General features: G+C 38.5%; 1 protein-coding gene across 1 annotated transcript in view; it reads left to right on the top strand.

Moving 5' to 3' along the window:
• Window positions 1-21,094, top strand: part of PALMD (palmdelphin) — a 71,618-nt gene extending 50,524 nt beyond the window's left edge. The window contains exons 4-8 of the mRNA XM_008264830.5: window positions 13,131-13,245; window positions 13,741-13,774; window positions 13,880-13,993; window positions 15,572-16,654; window positions 20,737-21,094. Coding sequence (XP_008263052.1) covers window positions 13,131-13,245; window positions 13,741-13,774; window positions 13,880-13,993; window positions 15,572-16,654; window positions 20,737-20,780 — 1,390 coding nt within the window. The 3' untranslated portion in view covers window positions 20,781-21,094. The remainder of the gene's footprint in view (window positions 1-13,130; window positions 13,246-13,740; window positions 13,775-13,879; window positions 13,994-15,571; window positions 16,655-20,736) is intronic.
• Window positions 21,095-21,402: the final 308 nt, after the last annotated feature.

Below are 21,402 nucleotides of genomic sequence, written 5' to 3'. Positions count from 1 at the left end.
TAAGGGCTCAGGCTCGGTAGGCAGAGATCTGCTTTCAAATTCTGTCCTGCTCCAGGCTACCTGTGAGCATTTCTCGGTGTTCAGCTTGTTCACCTGTCAAAGGGGACCAACACCGTACCCATGAAGTGGTGGGCAGGACTTCTGAGGCCAGTGCCTGGTGTAGTGCAAATGTACAATGTCCATTCCTTCTGTGTTGTTATAATTGCTAACAAGTGAAAGGGTATAAACTTTTGAACTGTGTTGTGATTACTTTTTCCCTGGTAAATTCCAGTCTGTTTGGTCCCTAATGGCCAACTCCATCAGATTGTTAGTCCTTGTTAACTCCACCAAAAACTGAGAGAGATAAATGGACCCTGAGCTGCAGAAAAATTGCCTTCTGAAAACTTCTTGACTCATACAGCATGGATGTGCTGTCCTTTCTTCTGAGACAAAAAAAAATTGCACGTTGGAATTGGATTGGGGACATTATCTCGTGAGCATTAGGGAGGCTACTACTATAACAGGGCGTGAAAGGAAAGCTACCTGCTTTCACCTAGGGAGCTCCTAAAAATAACCCCCTTTCCTCCCAGCAAATAGGCAAGGGGAAGAAAGCTGCCAGTAATGGATAGCATTACAAATGCTTTCCCATGTACTCTGCTTATCTAAATTGGCACATGATGCGCGCCCACCGTCTCTCAGAAATTGTGAGAACTACTAACTCATCCATCAGGCCTCATCCAGCCTGGGAAGCACCAAAAAGGATATTTCTTTTTTTCTGCTTTTCTCTGATATTTCCTTTGCTTGCTTCTCACCAAACTGAATCAGCATTTCAAGGAGCTCAATTTCCATTCTGAAAGTAAGACCTTTTAACGATGGGGATGGCAGCACTTATGGAAATTCTAACCTGTCTGCTGAAAAATAGGCAGGTGACAGAGAGTTATCCCATAGCAACCTCCCCAAAGCTTTCTGTATAAAGGAGTTTTAACTTTACTTATGTATGCAAGGCATTTACACAACTACATACATACGCATAATACGTGTGTATAAATATACACTTCCTTAATACTTCATTTACACTTACAAATTTTTTTCTCTCCCACAAAACAGCCTCACTGGGTATGAGTCTCTAACTTATGTCCTGCATTGTTTGAACTTTAAATCAGCATTGCATATTCTCTTAACTAAGACTTGTCACTGAACCAGGAAAACCACATAGATACACAACTACACATTTATATGTTTATTGGAAAGGGTAAAACATAGAACGTGGTGAATAATTAGGAAAAAGTAAAATATAAATCCCATAAATATAAACAAATCCTTATAAAGCCTGACCAAGACCTTATACCATACCTCATTATTTTAGTTGCCCAAGGTTCCTCAGCCTCAGCCCCAATGACATTTTGGACCAGATAATTATTTGCTGTGCAGGAACTGTTCTGTGCATTGCAAGTGTTCAGCAGCATTCCTGGCCTCTACCCACTAAATGTCAGTAGCACTCCCCAAGTTGTGTCCAAGACATTGCAAATTCACCCCGGTTGAGATCCAATGTACAAATGTAGCCCTTGCCTACCAGTTGTAATTTTTATTTTATACTCTTTAACAACAGTTAGTCTAGGGCCAGAGCTGTGATGCAGTGGGTTAAGCCACTACCTGCGATGCTCTCATCCACATGGGCACCAGTTCAAGTCGTGGACGCTCCACTTCCGATCCAGCTCCCTGCTAATGCACCTGAGAAAACAGCAGAAGATGGTCCAAGTAGTTGGGCCCCTGCAGCCACATGGGAGATTTGGAAGAAGCTCCTGGCTCCTGGCTTTGGTCTGGCCCAGCCCTAGCTATTGCAGCCACTTCCAGCAGATCGAAGATTCTCTCCCTCTGTCTCTCTCCCTCTCTAACTCTGACCTTCAAATAAATAATTTTTTTTTAAGAAAAACAGCAGTCAGTCTTCAAGGGTTTCCTGTATGACCAGCACGGAGCAGGCCAGACCTCTTTCTCCATGGCTATGCTGCCTCTGAGTTCCAACCAAGTTGAGGGGCAATCCAGGAGCCTCTAGTTCCCTACTCTTGCTAATGTTTTCTAGGTCTCTCATCACATCCATTGACATTCTGATCTTTTAGAAAGCTTCTTTAGACCCACAAATCTCTAACATTGACCTCTCTTTTTGTTTTGTAGAATCTATTCTAGAATTTTTTTTTGTTTTCAAAACATTGCAAAAATAATACAGAGGTTCCTGTATACTCTTAAACAGTTTTCCCTAATGCTAATTTTTTACACCTCATTATTCATTTATCCAAACTCAGAAATTAACTATGATATTATTAACTAAACTAGAGATTTTCTACAGATTTCACTATTATTTCCATGTATACCATTTTTTGTCATGGGATGTACTCTATACTACCATATTGTGTTTAAATGCATCAGTCATTTCAAGTTCCTTTTAGCTTTTAGGAAGTTCTAGTTAAATTTTAAAGTGTGGGATTGTTAACTAAAACTTCTACAGGCCAGATTGAATTTCACTTAGTTCCATTTTACCTCACAGAGTCATTTCAACTTCCACAATACATTTCAATCATAATTGAACATCCTGATGCATGATAAAGATGATTTCTCTATGCCATAGGTAAAAATAGATTTAATCTTCTTTTAGATATCTATAATTTTCCTATTGATTTCTTACTTGTTTAAAAAAACTAACATTTATTGCTTAATGATATCTACATCACCCATAAATAATAGAAGTAGCAATTCAGCATACACAAATAAGAAGTTGAATTTTGTATCAAAGTGGAAATTAAAATGCTCTACATTGGAAAACAACTCCTGTCAGTGGTTTGTAATTCTAAGTAATTAGCGCAAAGATGTTTCCTTTTTAACTGAGAGTTGGCTGTAACCTGAGTGAGAAAAAAACAGGAAAGAAGTGTTTGTTTATGTCTGGTTTTCACAAACATGTCATGATGTGTTATTGAACAGCAGCCCCATATTAATGCAGCTTTCACCCAGTGACTGGAAAACCTTCCAAAACATTAATTAGCAGACATATTGATTAGGTTAGAAAACTTGCAACCATATACTCTTACTATATTAGTTTTCAGGCATCCATGAAAATCATAGGCATTACATTATCTTCAGAAGGAAACAATTACAAATATCAATGCATTTCCTGATTCACAAAGATACCGTTGGCCACTTAGACCTAAGCTCTAGAACAGAAAGGAGCAGAGGTAGGAAGAAAGTAGCATTTGCTCAGTGCTTGTTGTTTCTTTTATTACTTATTAAGACCCCATGAGGTAGCACAACATTGTCCAGACTCCTCACTGTTTCCTTGCCCTGGGTTCAGTGCCAGGAATTTCAATCTCCTTACTTTCTAGGAAATCTTATCCACTCCTATAGCTGTAAATACCAACTCCCAAACTTAAATCTTCAAACCCAGACTTCTCTGAGCTCCAGACTTTTATATTCAACTGTCTTTTCCATATCACACTTAACTGTCTCAACACGATCTTAACACGTCTCCCACCATCTCCTGTTGTGTCTCTCCCATATTTCTGTTCAGCCAGTTGCATTTGCACATTTCCAGTTATTCGGATCATAAACACTGGAATCGCTCCTCACATCTCTCTTTCCCTCACACCCCTCATGTAATCTATCAACAAATCCTGACAGTTCTTCCTCTTAAATATTTCCACAGTCCAATCACTTTTCACCTTATACTGGCATCTACCCTGGATAAAGTCATCTTCATTCAGGGCTATTATGATAACTGACCTTCATGTTTGTCCCCTCCAGTCCGTTCTCAACACAGCAGCTACTGAAATCATTTGAAATTCAAATAATAACATGTTTCGCCTTTGCTGAAAGCTCTCCATGGTTTCCTAATGCCTGTCCATGAACAAGTCCCCATATGATCTGGCTGCCTGTCACCTCTCTGACTTCATTTCTCACCACTCATAGCCTGATTCCCTCTTAATTCAATCTTTACTCTTACTTCAAGATTTGCATTCCTTCTTCTTTTCCCAGAAACCTTTTCTTTAAGGAATATAAACTTCATGCTTTTCATAAATACAACTTTAGGAATATAGTGATTCTTCCCACCATTCCCACCCTCCCATGCCTCTTCTTCCTCCCTCTCCTAGTCCCATTATCTTTTTAAATAAGATCTATTATCAATTAACTTATTACACATACAATTAACTGTATACTAAGTAAGGAGTTCAATAAACTGTATGAGAAAAACTGTTCCTGAACATTCGAGACAAGGGTTGTCCAAAGTCATTACATCCTGAACTGTGAATTCCACTTCTATAGATTACCTTTTAGGTGCTCTATTAGTTATCACGTATCGGGAAGAACATAAGGTTTTACCTTTGGGGCTGACTTATTTCACTAAGTATGATGTTTCTGTTTCATCCATTTTGTTGTGAATGACAGTATTTCAATTTTTTTTAACCACTGTATTATTCCATGGTGTATATATCCCATAATTTCCTTATCCAGTCTTCAGTTGATGAACATTTTGGTTCATTATATATCCTTCCTATTGTGAATTGAGTTGAAATAAACATGGAGGTACAGATAGCTCTTCCATATGCTGAATTCATTTCTCTTGGGTAAATTCCCAGGAGTGGGATGGCTGGGTCATACAGTAGGTCTATATTCAGTTTTTTAAGGTACCTCCATTCTCTCTTCCACAGAGGCTGTATCAGTTTACATTCCCACCAACAGTGGATTAGGGTATCTTTTTCCCTACATCCTCAACTGCATTTGTTGTTTGTTGATTTCTGTATGAAAGCCATTCTAACAGAGGTGAGGTGAAACCTCATTGTGCTTTTGATTTCCACTTCCTTGATGTCTAGTGAACCTGAGTATTTTTTCATATGTATATTGGCCATTTGGATTTCCTCTTTTAAAAAAATTCCTGTTTAAGTCTTTTGCCCATTTCTTAACTGGGTTGTTTGTGTTGTTGTTGTTGAGTTTTTTGAGCTCTTTATAGATTCTGTTCATTAATCCTCGATCAGTTGCATAGTTTGCAAATAATTTCTCCCATTCTGTTGGTTGCCTCTTCACTTTGCTGAGTATTTCTTTTGCAGTGCAGCAGCTTCTAAATTTGATGTAATCCCATTTGTCAATTTGGGATTTGATTTCGCATGCCTCTGGTGTCTTTTCCAAGAAGTCTTTGCCTATGCCAATGTCTTCCAGGATTTCCCCAATGTTCACCAACATTCTGATGATATCGAGTCATTTATTTAATTCTTTAATCCATTTTGAGTAGATTTTTGTGTAAAGTATAAGGTAGGAGTCTTGCTTCATACTTCTGCATGTGGAGATCCAGTTTTCCCAGCACTATTTTTGAATAAACTGTCCTTGCTCCAGGGATTGATTTTAGCTCCTTTGTCAAAGGTAAGTTGTAGATGTTTGGATTGATTTCTGGTGTTCCTATTCTGTTCCATTGATACCTCTGTCTGTTTTTGTACCAGTACCAGGCCGTTTTGATTATAACTGTCCTGTAGTATGTCTTGAAATCTGATATTGTGATGCCTCCAGCTTTGTTTCTGTTGTATAAGATTGCTTTAGGTATTCAAGGTTTCCTATGCCCCCATATGAGTTTCAGCATCATTTTTTCTAGATCTGAGAAGAATGTCTTTAATATTTTCATTGGTATTGCATTGAGTCTGTAAATTACTTTTGGAAGAATGAACATTTTGATGATATTGATTCTTCCAATCCCTGAACATGGACGATTTCTCTTTTTTTTTTTTTTTTTTGTATATTCTTCTATTTCTTTCTTTAAAGTTTTGTAACTCTCATTGTAGAGATCTTTGGCATCCTTGGTTAAGTTTATTCCAAGGTATTTGATTTTTTTTGTAGCTATAGTGAATGGGATTGATCTTAGAAGTTCTTTCTCAACCATGGCATTGCCTATATTTACAAAGGCTGTTGATTTTTGTGTATTGATTTTATATCCTACTACTTTGCCAAACTCTTCTATGAGTTCCAATAGTCTCTTAGTGGAGTTCTTTTGAACCCCTATATAAAGAATCATGTCATCTGCAAATAGGGATAGTTTGACTTCTTCCTTCCCAATTTGTATCCCTTTAAATCCCATAAGTGTTTTTTTTTTTTTTTTTTTTTTTTTTTTTGACAGGCAGAGTGGACAGTGAGAGAGAGAGAGAGAGAGAAAGGTCTTCCTTTTCCATTGGTTCACCCTCCAATGGCTGCCGTGGCCAGCACGCTGCGGCCGGCGCACAGCACTGATTCGATGGCAGGAGCCAGGTACTTATCCTGGTCTCCCATGGTGCAGGGCCCAAGCACTTGGGCCATCCTCCATTGCACTCCCTGGCCACAGCAGAGAGCTGGCCTGGAAGAGGGGCAACCGGGACAGAATCCAGCACCCCGACCAGGACTAGAACCTGGTGTGCTGGCGCCGCAAGGCGGAGGATTAGCCTAGTGAGCCATGGCGCCGGCCCATAAGTTTTGATATGTTGCATTGTCATCCTAATTCTTTTTCCGAAATTTTTTTTATTTCTCTTTTCTTCTGTGACACACTGTTCAGTCTCCATGTGTTTGCATATATTCTAGAGATTCTTGAATTGTTGATTTCCAGTTTCATTCCATTGTGCACAGAGAAAATGCATGGTATGATTTCGATGTTTTTTTAATTTCCTGAGACTTGCTTTATGGCTAGCATGTGGTCTATCCTAGAGAAAGATTCTATGCACTGGTGAGAAGAATTTTTATTCTGCATCTGTAGGATGGAAAGTTCTGTACATATCCATTAGATCCATTTGGCCTATAGTGTTGATTAACTCTTATTTCCTTGCTGATTTTCTGTCTGGTTGATATGTCCATTGCTGAAAGTGGAGTATTGGAGTCCTCCATTACTATTGTATTAGAGTCTATATTTCCCTCTAGATCCATTAAGTTTTTTTTTAAATAGCCAGGTGCCCTGTAATTATGTACATATATATTTATAATAGTCACATCTTCCTGTTGATGTGATCCCTTAATTATTACATAATCTCCTTCTTTGTCTCTTTTAACAGTTTTTGTGTTAAAGCTTATTTGTCTGTTATTAGGATGGCTACACCAGCTCTTTTTGGTTTCTGTTTGCAAGGAATATCTTTTTCCACCCTTTCACTTTCAGTCTTCATGTATGTTTGTTGTTGAGATGTGTTGGTTGTAGGCAGAAAATTGATGGATTTTGGATTTTTTAGTCCATTCACCCAGTCTGTATAGTTTAACTGGAGAGTTGAGGCCATTTACATTCAAGATGACTTGATAAGTAATAATTTAGCCCTGCCATTTTTCTATAAATATTCCTATTGTTTACTTTTGATTTCCTTTGTACTTTCACTGGAAGATTTTCTGCCTTCACCTTCTTTCATAGTGATGACCAAGTTTTTGTGTGTAGCACATCCTTAAGCATCTTTTGTAAGGATGGATAAGTGATGACAAATTCTTTCAATTTCTGTTTGTTATGGAAGGCCTTTGTTTCACCTTCATTCCTAAATGAGAGATTTTCAGGGTACAATATTCTAGGTTAACATTTTGTTTCTCTAAAGGCTTAAAATATTAAATATCTCATCATTCTCTTCTATTCCATAGGGTTTCTGATGAGAAGTTAACTGTGAGTTCAATTGGAGATCCTCTAAAAGTATTCTGGTATTTCTTTCATGCACATTTTAGAATCTTTTATGTTTTATTGTGGAGAGTTTGAATACAATCTGGTGTCATGTCTGTCAGGAGTTCTGTGTGGTTCTTGTACTCAGACAACCCTTTCTTTCTCCAAATTGGGGAAGTTTTCTGCAATTATTTCACTAAAAATGCCTACTAATCCATTCTGTCTTTCCATTCTCTCAGGAACTCTAAGACCTATATGTTGGATCGTTTGATAGTATTCCATACATCTCCCAACACTGCTTTTAAGTTTTCTTATTTCTTTTTTTTTATATGACTATAAAATTTCCAGAGATTAGGGCCAGCACCATGGCTTACTTGGCTAATCCTCCGCCTGCAGTGCCAGCACTCTGGGTTCTAGTCCCGGTTGGGGTGCCAGGTACTAGTCCTGGTTGCTCCTCTTCCAGTCCAGCTCTCTGCTGTGGCCCAGAAGGGCAGCAGAGGATGGCCCAAGTGCTTAGGCCCTGCACCCGCATGGGAGACTGGGAGGAAGTACCCAGCTCCTGGCTTTGGATCGGCACAGTGCCAGCCGTAGCAGCCATTAGGGGGGTGAACCAACAGAAGGAAGACCTTTCTCTCTGTCTCTCTCCCACTGTCTATAACTCTCTCTCTGTCTCTCTCTCATTGTCTGCCTGGCAAAAAAAAATAATAAAAAATAAAAATTTCCAGAAATTTGTCTTCTAATTCAGATATTCTTTTTTAAAAAAGATATATTTATTTATTTGAAAGGCAGAGTTACAGAGAGGCAGAGGCAAAGAAAGAGAGAGAGAGGGACAGAGAAAGAGAAGTCTTCCATCCTCTGGTTCACTCCCCTGATGGCCACAATGCCCAGAGCTGCAGCAATCCAAAGGCAGGAACCAGGAGCTTCTTCTGTGTCTCCCACAAGGGTTCAGGGGCCCAAGGACTTGGGCCACCTTCTACTGCTTTCTCAAGCCATAACAGAGAGCTGGAATGGAAGTGTAGCAGCCAAGACTCAATCCAGTGCCCATATGGGATACCAGCACTGCAGGCCACAGCTTTACCCACTATGCCTCAGCACCAGCCCCTCACTAAGTCTGCCCTTTAAGTTTTCCACTCTGTTTTTTTCTTTGTTGTACTGAATTCTTCATTTCCAATATTTTATTTTGATTTCTTTTTAAAATCGCAATTTCGTGTGAAAAATTTTTATTCATGTCATGTGTGGATTTTTTGGTTCATAAATTTGCTTCTGTTTACTTCTAAGTAATCCTATGGTCAATTTCTTTGATTTTTTTTTTTTTTGACAGGCAGAGTGGACAGTGAGAGAGAGAGAGAGAGAGAGAAAGGTCTTCCTTTTGCCGTTGGTTCACCCTCCAATGGCCGCTGCGGCCAGTGCGCTGTGGCCGGCACACCATGCTGATTCAATGGCAGGAGCCAGGTACTTATCCTGGTCTCCCATGGGGTGCAGGGCCCAAGCACTTGGGCCATCCTCCACTGCACTCCCTGGCCACAGCAGAGAGCTGGCCTGGAAGAGGGGCAACCGGGACAGAATCCAGCACCCCGACCGGGACTAGAACCCGGTGTGCTGGCGCCACAAGGCGGAGGATTAGCCTAGTGAGCCGCAGCACCGGCTTCTTTGAATTTCATATCTGGTATTTCATAGCCTCTTCATCTTCACATTCTAGTATTGAAGTGTTGTGTTCTTTTTGGGGCATCATGTTGTCTTCCTTATTCTTGTTTCTTAAATTGCTGCATTTATTATTAGACATGTTATCAGAGAGATCATCCCTTAAGACACTGTGTAAAATAGTGCTGCCTCTCTAGACTCTCTCTCTCTCTCTCTCTCACTTATCCTACTGCTTGTAACTCTTACCCTGCTGCTTTTATTGTGGAATATATTATTCTTCATAATTAAGTGTCTCTGTGTGTATACATATGTGCACACATTTGTTCATTTTGTGTATATATGTATACACAACCAGCCTTCCATATCTTCCAGTTCTGCATTTACAGATGCAACCAACCATTGGTGAAAAATATTCAGAAAAAGAATTGTATCTGTATTGAACATTTTCCATGTCATTATTCACTAAACAATATGGTACAACAACTATTTACATAGTACTTACATTGCATTAGATGTCAGAATAATATTAGTAACAATCTTGGCAATTCTATCCATCTACACATGATTTAAAGTTCCTGGGGATGTGTGTATATTATATTCAAATATTATGTCATTTTATATAACAGACTTGAACTTCTGCAGATTTTGGTATTATTGAGGGTTTTGGAGCCAATAAGATATCAAAAGATAAGTACCCATATACAGACATATGTATTTACATTTACACAGTCATGTCACTTACCAACAGGCAGAAATGATTTTTGGTCAATTTCATCATGTGAATATTGTAAGTATACTTTCACAAACTAAGATGATTGTGGCATTACCAGTCTTATGCAACCACCATCATAGTGTTATCAATACCACAATGTCATTATGTGGCACATGACCGTGTATGTGTGCGTATACACACATATATATTAGTGTATATGCACATACATGTACATATATTCATATATACATACACACATTTGCTTATTAACGTAGGATTGGCAAACTACGGCTCAAAGTTGTTTTTGTACAGACAAAAGCTGGGAATGTTTTCCATATTTAAAATGTCTTAAAAGAAAAAGAAGAGGAAAAATAATGACTATATAACAGAAACCACATTTGGGTTGCAAAGCCTAAACTATTTAGTACTTGTAGTTGACCCTTTACAGAAAAGGCTGGCAGCTTCTGTATTAGTGTGTTATCTCCCACTGGAAGATAAACTCCCTAAGAATAAGATATATGTTCTGCTCACTGTCTTATCCCTAGTCTGTCCAATACTGCCTGCAACAAAGTGGATGCTAAATAAATATTCTTTAATGGAAACAATGAGTTTTAGTGAGTTCTAATGTCTTGGCTGGGATTACACAGGAAGTTGACAGATGAATCAGGATTAACACCCAGGTACACCTGATTCCACAGTTGCAGCCTGAGGTCCCACAGCTGCTTGCTCTTTCATTAAAAAAAAAAAAAAAAGTATTCATTTATTTAAAAGACAGAGTCACCAAGAGGCTAAAAGGAGAGAGAGTGTAGGAGAGAGAGAGAGAGAGAGAGCAATATCTTCCATCCACTGGTTTACTCCCCAGATGGCTACAATGACTAATGCTGCACCAAGCCCAAGCCAGGAGTCTAGAACTTCACCCAGGTCTCCCATGTGGGTGCAGAGGTCCAAGTATCTAGATCATCTTCTGTTGCCTTCCAAGATGCATTAACAGAGAGCTGGATTGGAAGTGCCACATCTAAGACTTGAAATAGTGTTCATATGGGATGCTGGTGCTGCAGGCAGTAGCTTAACCTGCTGTGCCACAAGCTGTTTTCTAGCAAAGGTTCCACATCGTAGACAATCTCTACCATGTGTATCACATAACGAACGCTCTAGGTCAGGGGATGAAAGGGGAAAAATACAGAGTGTGTTTCAGGAAACCTTTAAGGATTATACCACAATAAACTTATATCTGATACTGACAATATTCCATGTGGTTTCATATACATCATCTCATCTCAGCTTCATAAAGGGTCTCTGTAAAGCCAGGCAGATTACTACTACTCTCATTATAAACATTGTAAAGCAGTTTTAGGGAGTTTAAGGGAATTCACTCTCCCAAGAAGTGAGCGGTAGAGACAAAACAGAATCTAGACCTGTCACTTTTAGAACAGAGCTTTTTACTTTACCAAACTGGACCAACACATATCCCCACAACTCTATTGATGGGTGAATGTTCTACCAAGGATGTGGAAAGAATTTTAGTGGAAAAACAGTCACACTTCAGCAACTTCTAAGAAACTAGGAGCACTACATTGCGCTTGGCATTCTGTGATAAACAAGAAAAGCCTCCTCAGCTATGAATGGCCAACTACCATTTTAAATTTAAAATTGAAGCAATGAGTAGGAAAATGGTCCGGTAGGCCACATCTAGGGCTCTCATTGGTGTGACATGTGACAACAGCATAGGATTTTCAGCTGTCAGGCCTGTGACCATCTTCACGAAGGAAGTCAAGAAAACTGACAAGTATCTTGGTTGACATGAATATCCACAGCTGTCATCTCCTATGCCAGCTGCTGTATCTAATCAGCCATCCTCTGAGGCAGCTGGCTTTGGAGCTTAGTGTATTTGGCTGAGGAACTACATGTGTTTCATGGCTGCCAAGGGCCAGCCTTAGTAACTGTACAATTGCCAGTAGCTGTATATTTTTTTACAACGTAGCAGTCACAATGCTGCCCCCTGCAGTTCATTTGAATTAGACACGTAGCAACATGTATGCTGGTCAAGATCCAAGCTCAGAAAGTTTGTTAACAGTGCAGTATTTCAAATGTCTGGTTATTTTGGAGTTTTTTCTCCCTATAACTTTCTTATACTTTATCAGGCCAGGTGTGCTTATTTTTTCCAAGAAAATGTAATCTTTATACAGCAATAGCTGAGTCTACTGTTTTTGCCCATTTCCACATTGCTGTACCCCATTCACTATAATATGGCACAAGTCTTAGAAAGCTGTAAATTAAAACACATTTTCAATGTTAAGACATGCAATGTTTCTAAGCATTAGTTATGATTATTAAATAAAGCTTAATAATTATAACATTTTCTCAAAATAAGTTACATGGAGACTTGAATAAGAAAAAAATGGTGAAGTAGACAAATAAAATAATTATGAACGTACCATTCCTTTTGGCTCAGCTGTAACTCTCTTTACAAAAGAAATTGTTCTATTTCATTTGGAAGTAACATTAGCAATTGTAATGAAGAAAATGGGGCAAATATCAAATACTTTCCCTAAAAAGTCCCTTTGTTCAAAAAGAAAAGAAACCTTGAGTTAAAAGTTGTTCATGTGGCTGGCCAGACCAGGGCACGGCAAGGTAAGCCACCACTTGTGACACCAGCATCCCCTATCAGACTGCCTGTTCCACTCCCAGCTGATCCACTTCCAATACAATTTCCGCTAATATGCCTGGAAAGGCAGCAGAAGATGGCCCAGGTGTTTGCATCCCTGCCACCCACATAAGCAGACCCAGATGGAATTCCCAGCTCCTGTCTTCAGGTTGGCCAGGCCCTAGCTATTGCAGTGATTTGGGGAGCAAAGCAGCAGATGGAAGATTCTCTCTCTCTCTTTCTCTCCCTCCCTACCTACCTCTTTCTCTCCCTTCGTCCTTCCCTCTCCTCTTCCTTCTCCCTCTTTGCCTTTTGAATACATAAACAATTCTTTTAATTTAGACATGCTCAAAGTCAGGTGTAAGTTAACTTCTGCATAATGATTATGGTGCTTGGAGTGATGCTAAGAATCCAAAGTATCTGCCTATTTTCATGCCATATTCCAAATACAGTTTACATGTGGGGAAGATATATTTGAGAACCCTGCAACTGCATTGTGTTAAGCCACAAAACATACATCTTTTTATTGTCAGGCTTGAGAAAGAAATTCAAGATCTTGAAAAAGCTGAACTACAAATCTCAACTAATGAAGAGGCAATTTTAAAGAAACTAAAATCAATTGAGAGGACAACAGAAGACATAATAAGGGTGAGTTAAAATTAATTTTAAGGGCCGGCGCTGCGGCTCACTTGGCTAATCCTCCACCTGCGACGCCGGCACCCTGGGTTCTAGTCCCAGTTGGGGCGCCGGATTCTGTCCCGGTTGCTCCTCTTCCAGTCCAGCTCTCTGCTGTGGCCTGGGAGGGCAGTGGAGGATGGCCCAAGTGCTTGAGCCCTGCACCCACATGGGAGACCAGGAGGAAGTACCTGGCTCCTGGCTTCGGAACAGCACAGCACAGCGACCGTAGCAGCCATCTGGGGGGTGAACCAACGGAAAAAGGAAGACTTTTCTCTGTCTCTCTCTCTCTCTCTCACTGTCTAACTCTGCCTGTCCAAAACAAAAAATTAATTTTAAGTTAACTAACTTTAAAACTATGATTCTCTCCCAAAATGAATCCACAAATACTGTTTTATTCTTCAAACCATATTCACACTTAGATGTTCTTTTTGTAAACTATTAATCATGAAACTTTTTTTCTTATAGTCTGTGAAAGTGGAAAAGGAAGAAACATCAGGAGGTATGTTTTTGAGCTAACTATTTTCTAAGATATTTTGTGATATGCCTGCTGAATTTTTTTCATTATTGTAAACATATGTGTTTTGTATTCATATTAATTATACAGAGTCAATTGAGTATATCTACGCTAATATTCCGGATCTTCCAAAATCCTACATACCTTCCAAGCTGAGGAAAGAAAGAAATGAAGGAATAGAAGATGATGAACAAAATAGAAAAGGTAAAGGGAAAATCTCTGTTCAATGCATATCCTCAATTTCAGGTTTTACAATGTCAGATATGCATAACTCGCAACAACAGTTTATGCTTCCAGATTAAGCAGTGGTGGTTTTACAGTTCCATGAGGTATGCGAGTCATTTGCATAGGTGGGGATAATAAGGTTCCAGAACTGATTCCAAGCATCTGATTCCCTAGCAAACCAAGGAGGAACAAAGAAGGTAAAAGCCTGAAGGATATAAGAAGCTTGAAAGCTAAGATTCGCTGGTCAAAATCAGTTCTTGTGACATAGTCCATCCAGCACTCTTTTGGGTTGCTAAGGAGAATATTATACTTGGTAAGGTTAGACATGATTGATCCCCCTAGGGGAATGACTTTCATGAAACTCACACTGCAAAGTCCCTGGAAAACTGCATGTTTGTACCAATGCAAAGAAAAAAAATAATCTTTCAATTGTAAAGTAGAAGGAGGAGCTGCATCTCCAGGTAGCAGTCATTCTTTCATGCAACAGATATTTGATGAATATCTACTACTGACACATAGCAGGTATTCACTAAATGCATCACATGAGAATGTGAAATTCAGAATAAAGCAGGGTAGAAGGTCTAGGAAGAATGTGGGTGATGGCCGTTGCATTTTAGTTGAGTAGTCAGGAAAGGCCAAAAACTACTAGTCTATTGAGAAACTGCAACATGCAAGGTTAGTTCTAAAAGGATTGTAGGAAACAACAAAAGCAGACAAAGTCACACTATAATTTCACCCAGATTCCTATTAGTTTTGCCTTGTTCATTAAAATTTTAGCCTTGGAGCTCTTGCCTGAGCCATGAATCAGGTCTCAGCTTCCCCAATATCGACTAGTCTCTTCCAGTCTAGCTGTTTCAGTACAGACAACATTGTTCTATTTTTAGTCCTTTCTCTACTTGACAAGAAATGAAACATAAGGCAACAAAAAACACCCAAGTCTTAACTTCTCCCTCCCTCTTCCATGTTAGTCCTACACTTAAATAACTTCCCTGTTGTGAAAACTTGGAACATTCCTTTATAATTTCAAAAGACTTCTGGCCTGTGCAACAAGTTTTTAGTGTAATAACATACACTGTGCAAGACATTTTATCTACTGCAATGCATACTGCAATATAGTCTTCCTAAACTGAGATCCATCCCTCCCATTGAGCCAAGCAAAAATGTGTAAATGTCTTGTGAATTTATTAATTATAAAGATTTGTTTTGGCTCCCTAGTGAAAATTCCTATTATTTGAAACCATCAGCTTCTCTTGTCCAATCTGCTTATCTTCTTCAATCCTTCTAATTTTTTCAACAGTTTCATCCACCTTTCCATAAAAATCAATGTTGTTATTGTATCAGTCATGATATAATTAATGAGTAAAATTGAGGATTTTTGAAAAGAGACATCTTACATAAATCAAAGAGTATATTCAGCATAAAAATGAATACCATGATATATGAAATACATGAAACTTGTATAACTTAAATAAAAGTTTTTAAAAAATGTATACCATGAAAACTGGCTAGTTTATCAAAGAAAAAGTTAAGTCAAAGATCAAATTCCTCTCTTAACAGCTTTGTATGCCATGGAAATTAAAGTTGAAAAAGACTTGAAGACTGGAGAAAGTACAGTTCTGTCTTCAATACCTCTCCCATCAGATGACTTCAAAGGTACAGGAATAAAAGTTTATGACGATGGGCAAAAGTCAGTCTATGCTGTAAGCTCCAATCACAGTGCCACGTACAATGGCACAGATGGCCTGGCCCCAGTGGAGGTAGAAGATCTTTTAAGACAAGCCTCAGAAAGAAACTCTAAATCTCCAACGGAATACCATGAGCCTGTATACGCCAATCCATTTTGTCGACCTACAACCCCACAGAGAGAAAAGGCAACCCCTGTACCAGACTTTCAAGAAAGGATAAAGATTCGAGCCAATGGACTGGGCAATGACGTAAATGAATCCACACATCATATGGACAATGGACTCTCAGAGGAAAGAGGTGACAACCTCAATCATGTTGGTCCCACTCGGCCAGTCCCTCATCCCCGGTCAGTGCCTCAACAAGCAGAAGAGATGCCCCTCACCCCACAAAAGAGGTTAACGACTCCCTGGGAAGACTCGAACATCTTACAAGACAAATATGCACCCTCTCCAAAGGCCAGACTGAACCCCTGCGAGGCGACAGCTGGAAAGTCACTCCCTTGCCAGGAGGAGGAGGAGGAGGACATCAGATATAATATCGTCCACTCCCTGCCTTCTGATGTGGATGAGGCAGAACCTGTGACCATGATCTTCATGGGGTATCAGCAGGCAGAAGACAATGAGGAAGAAAAGAAGCTCCTGGCTGGGTATGATGGGATCATCCACGCGGAACTGGTTGTGATTGATGACGAAGAGGAGGAGAGTGAGGGCAAAGCTGAGGAACCCTCCTTCCATCCGATCGCTCCCCACAGTCAGGTTTACCAGCCAACCAAACCCACACCACTTCCTAGAAAGAGATCAGAAGTTAGTCCCCAGGAAAATACAAACCACAACTCTCCCCACAAAAATTCCATGTCTTTGAAAGAGCAAGAAGAAAGCCTAGGCAGCCCTGCCCACCACTCTCCACTCGATGTCCCAGTCGCTGGAGATGGGACTGAGGATCCGTCTTTAACAGGTAATAGAAATGGCAAGGTATGCCACTGCTGTGCAGTCATGTAACAGCTTCTTGTGCGTTAGCAAACCTTCTCGCATTCAGCTTCTTTGATCACCTCAGAACGCGCCTGAGATTTTTTATTGATGGTGTCTGAATTTTCAGTACCACAGGATAGTGATTAAGTCACTTCGAATGTAAGTTGTTGCCTTATTAGGACAGTGCATTGATTGACCTAAGTAACTAGAACTGTATCTGCTGTCATGGTAGGGCACTACATGGGAATGTGTTTGGGTCACTACTACTTTGGATCATTAATAACATATCTTTTCCCTCTGGAGTCCAATGACATCTACTTATTTGTGCCCCACTGTGGCTTAAACTTGTGTAGGCGTAAGTTAACAAATTGCCTTAATTTGCAAGAAAATACAAGAAACAAATTTTATTTTCCAGATATTTTATTACCTTGCTATATATTGTTTTTCTGTCCTTTTATAGCTTTAGTAACTTTAATTTTTCTACATTTTCAAATACAATATCAGTTTGCCTTACATCACCTGCAACACTTAACTTTGCATGGTCATTCCAGTTTCCCATATTTATTTTTTCTCTTTATATATTTGCATTTCTCATTCTCTACAAAATTTTTATAGAATTATAGCTATCTGGATATTTTAGCATTGAAAGGAAAAAACTTCAACACTTTTTCTACAAAAGTGATAGTTCCTCAACTTTAGATTCCTTTTTATCAATTAAATACCGTATTCTAATAATCATTTATAAAGAATAAATAAGAGCCTGACAAAATCACTTTTAATGCTTACCTTAGCTTATAGTGCTTGCCTTGGCTAAAGAGAAATGTAAAATTACCCAGCCATTCAGGTGCAGGACATTTGAAAGGGATGGTAATTTTAAATGTCTCTAATGGAAGAATTCACATTAAAAAGCAATAAATATTAAGTACCAACTAATCCAGCAACACAGCCTGTTAATTCCATAGAAGTGTGATTGTACCAGCACAATTTTAAAAGGTCTTTTGCTCTGCAACCCAGAAACCTAATGTTGGATTTCTAATAACACAATGAAACAGACCCTTTCCTTTATTTCTAGTAGTTAAGTATGCCGACTGCAAATTAATTATCTGAAGATTTTCTAAACATTTGGGAAGTATATGCATACCTTCCTCAATCATAGTTGAGCAATGGGTCCCCACAATGAAAACCTACAGATAATAAGTTCCTTTTTGAATGAAATTTCTTTGCCGATCAAACTTTGCATCTTAAATTGATTTTAAGACAATTCAAAAGACATAGAAAGGAGGAGCATACTGTTTATGGTCAATAGCAGTGGTGTTACCCATTAAAAACCCCTCCTTTCTTGAACTTGGATATTAGCCAACTGCTCCAAAACACCCTTATTCCTTCTCCTCTAACCATGTCAACACACCTACCCCAAAGAAAATGACAGGAAATGACTAATGTTTCCAGACAACACTAATCATGCCACTGAACTAAAATCATAAAAACAGGAAAACATATTCCAGACAAAGTAACAATACAAAGTTCTGTGCTATCAATCAAAGTATCTTATAAACAGAACGCTCCAAATTCCTTGCCATCCATCATATTGTTTTACATCCCTGTTTTCCAATTCCACACATGAATTAAAGAGCTGATATTTTTAAATGGCTTTTAATATAGGTCATTTATATTGTCATATACCATCAAGAGCTATCCACATATGAGGAAGATAGTCACCCGTGCAATCCCAGTTAACAAACACCAACTACGTTGGGCTTTTTTCCACAATCTCCCAAAAAATGCTTATGATGCTTGAATCCCAATTTTCATTTAACTCCTTTATTTATAGTATAGGTTTCCTATTAAATATAAATAGTCCTAGTAAGCATAACAGTAAAGAATTGTTAGCCTCTTTTCCCTTAGTATAAATATACTTATCAAGGTCTTCTCTATGAACAATTTTTAATTTGAAACACAACAAAAAGGGAGAAAAAAGACGGGAAGTAGTTGAGCCCAGAGATTCTAAAGACAAGATTTTTTAGTCAAAATTTTAAACAGAGTAAAACATGACAAAAAATTTTAGGCCGCAGTATGTCCATCTGCTAAGACAAATATAATGTAGTCACATTCTAAATTATAGACCAATGCCAGACACTCCCACTACTGTGTGGCCCCAATCTTTTCCTTGGAGCCGCTACTACCCCACCACCACCACCAAGTAGACAGCTGGCTGTCTTGTTAATCCCCATCCACTTATTCTTGTACTTCTATCTCTACTCTTCCCTCCTAGAAATGCCAGTGGTGTTTCACGATGTGAGGAATTCACATGCTGTTGGTGCTGAACTTGTCAATCTATGGCAGCCATTAGGGGCCAAGGGCTTTTGAAAGTAAGAGGACAAGCTCCCTTCCACCAAGTTCTGCCAGTGGAAATGATGGGTCTGAAGTTGCTACAGGAAGAGGAGGCAGGGATCAGAAAAGGGACATCCAAAAGAGAGTTGATGACCCAAGATTTTCAGCCACTGCTCCATGGAGCCTTCCACTGCCTATGTGCTCTAGCCCTACAGGCTCTGCCTAGCATTCATACCTTTTATTTTCCATAGGCTTAGAGAAAAGAAAGCAGATTCTAACACACTTTATTGAATGTCTGCAGTAAACAAACAGGTAGGCTTGATTTACAGAATCTCAAGGTTACAATTAACTGCTGGGAAGAGGACTTTGTCTCTGCCTTAAAAGAGCCCTTCAAAAAGTCTCTCACCTGTGCTGTCTTTTTGGGCCTATATGGGCAAGGTGAATGTCCATAAAATCCAGGAGAGGAGACTTTCCAAAGACTTCCTTCTGCTTTCTGCTCACCTCCTGTGACAAAACTACAGTCCTCTGCAGGGCTCACCATCCAACAGCTCCTAGCAATAGAGACAATTCTGCTTCCTACAAAGCAAAGTTTAACAACCAGTCTTAAACCTAAAGGAATAGTCTTAGCTATGCCTCTAGAAATAATCATTCTGCTTAAAGTTTCAGGAGAAATAATGCCATTTAACTTCTTTGAAGTGAAAATATTTCATGTAAGTGGAGTGACAATAAAAAATCATGGTCTTCTTAAAGTATTGCATCCTCAACACTTCTCATATTTGTTCAAAAGGACTTTTTAGAGATGGGATCATTTTCTTTGCTAATAGATAACTAATATATGACTTGGAAATGAGAGAACATATCTTCCCTTTTATTTTTTTCATTAAACAAAATTATGCAATCAGTGAAATAACTAGCTTTGGAGCCATGTTACACATGAATGTAATATTAGATCATTAATACAGTCATGAACTCAGTGCCTTGAAAGCATCTCTCAATTTTTGGAATATGACTTAGGCAGCTATACCTTAAAGTCTTGAACATTAAGGGTATGATACCAGAATACTAGAGAAGAATTATAATTTTAAATTTTAAATTTACAGCTTAAAAAGTGTTTTTCACATCTGTTATATCATTAGCAATAGAATACAGTCAAAAAAGATGTTTGTCGTTTGAAAGCATATTTATAGCTTGACAGAAACATTTTATAATCATTCCCACTCTTCATTATTGGCTCACGCCTTTTCATCAATGAAGACTTTTTTTTTTGTCATTGCATATCCAAAGGAGAGAGCTCCTTCATATAACCAAGTTGAATGAGCTAAAACATAACCCAAACATGTAGTAGAACTTAAATGTCTATACCTTTTTATTTGTGGTAGCACATAGCACAGAAATATACACAAAACATAGTCAATGACCTATAGAAATGTGAATCTATGGCTAATAGCAAAAATGTGCACCAACCCTGTATTTATCCAAATTTTACTATGTTTGATCTACTAATTTTTCTAATACTTAGAGAAATAGGTTCCTTTTCGTTCTGAACCTGCCTCTACCCTAAGTTAACCATAGCTTATTATTTCTACTTTTTGTGCTACTAAAACAATGCTCACATTGTTGGATAAAACCATCTGAGGTATGTTCTAAAATTTCCTGTATTCTATGAAATGGTCATTTGGAGTAGAGATTAAATCTTTTTTTTATAACTTTCTCTCTTTTTTTTTCTTTAATTTACAGCTTTAAGGATGAGAATGGCAAAGCTGGGGAAAAAAGTGATCTGATAGGTGTGCATCTATGATAACATCCTTTGGAGAAGCAGCTAAGAAATGTATGAAAATTGCTCTTCCGGATTTTTGTTCTTTTTTCTGAAGTCCAAAAAATTATAAATATACCCATATTAAGCCATGTGAATTAGTAATAGCCATTATTTGTAAAAAAAAAAAATCCAAAAATCTGAGAAGAAAAAATGCTTTACTTTTCCAGTTATTTGACATGATTCAGTGGGGGGAAAAACCAGTATATTTTTATTGCGTTAATACCAAAGCATTTCTAATAAGAGCTTGTAAATTTTAAAATAAAGTTATTTGAAATATTCTGACTGTATTACACTAACTGACATTATAACTTTGCTCACATAAAGATGGAAAGATCATACGGAGCCACTATGTTTCGTCATACATTCATCTTCAAATCTGATGAGTAATCCCAAATCAATAATACTGGAAGACAACTAGTTATCCTTCTGCAAAGGACAAAGACAATTGTTATGATCAGACTTTAAACCCTTGCATACATCCAAAAGACACATGAAATAATTACCCCATTTGGGGGATGGCTTCAGATTATCTTGACAGTGTACATGACTTCAAATGGTAACTGGTGTGTCCGTTCTTCTTAAAGTAG

Source organism: Oryctolagus cuniculus, chromosome 7, assembly GCF_051225735.1.
Source record: "Oryctolagus cuniculus isolate XC-2025 breed Fujian yellow rabbit chromosome 7, ASM5122573v1, whole genome shotgun sequence".
NCBI classification, from domain to species: Eukaryota; Metazoa; Chordata; class Mammalia; order Lagomorpha; family Leporidae; genus Oryctolagus; species Oryctolagus cuniculus.
This window is presented reverse-complemented; position numbering and strand designations above follow the sequence as displayed.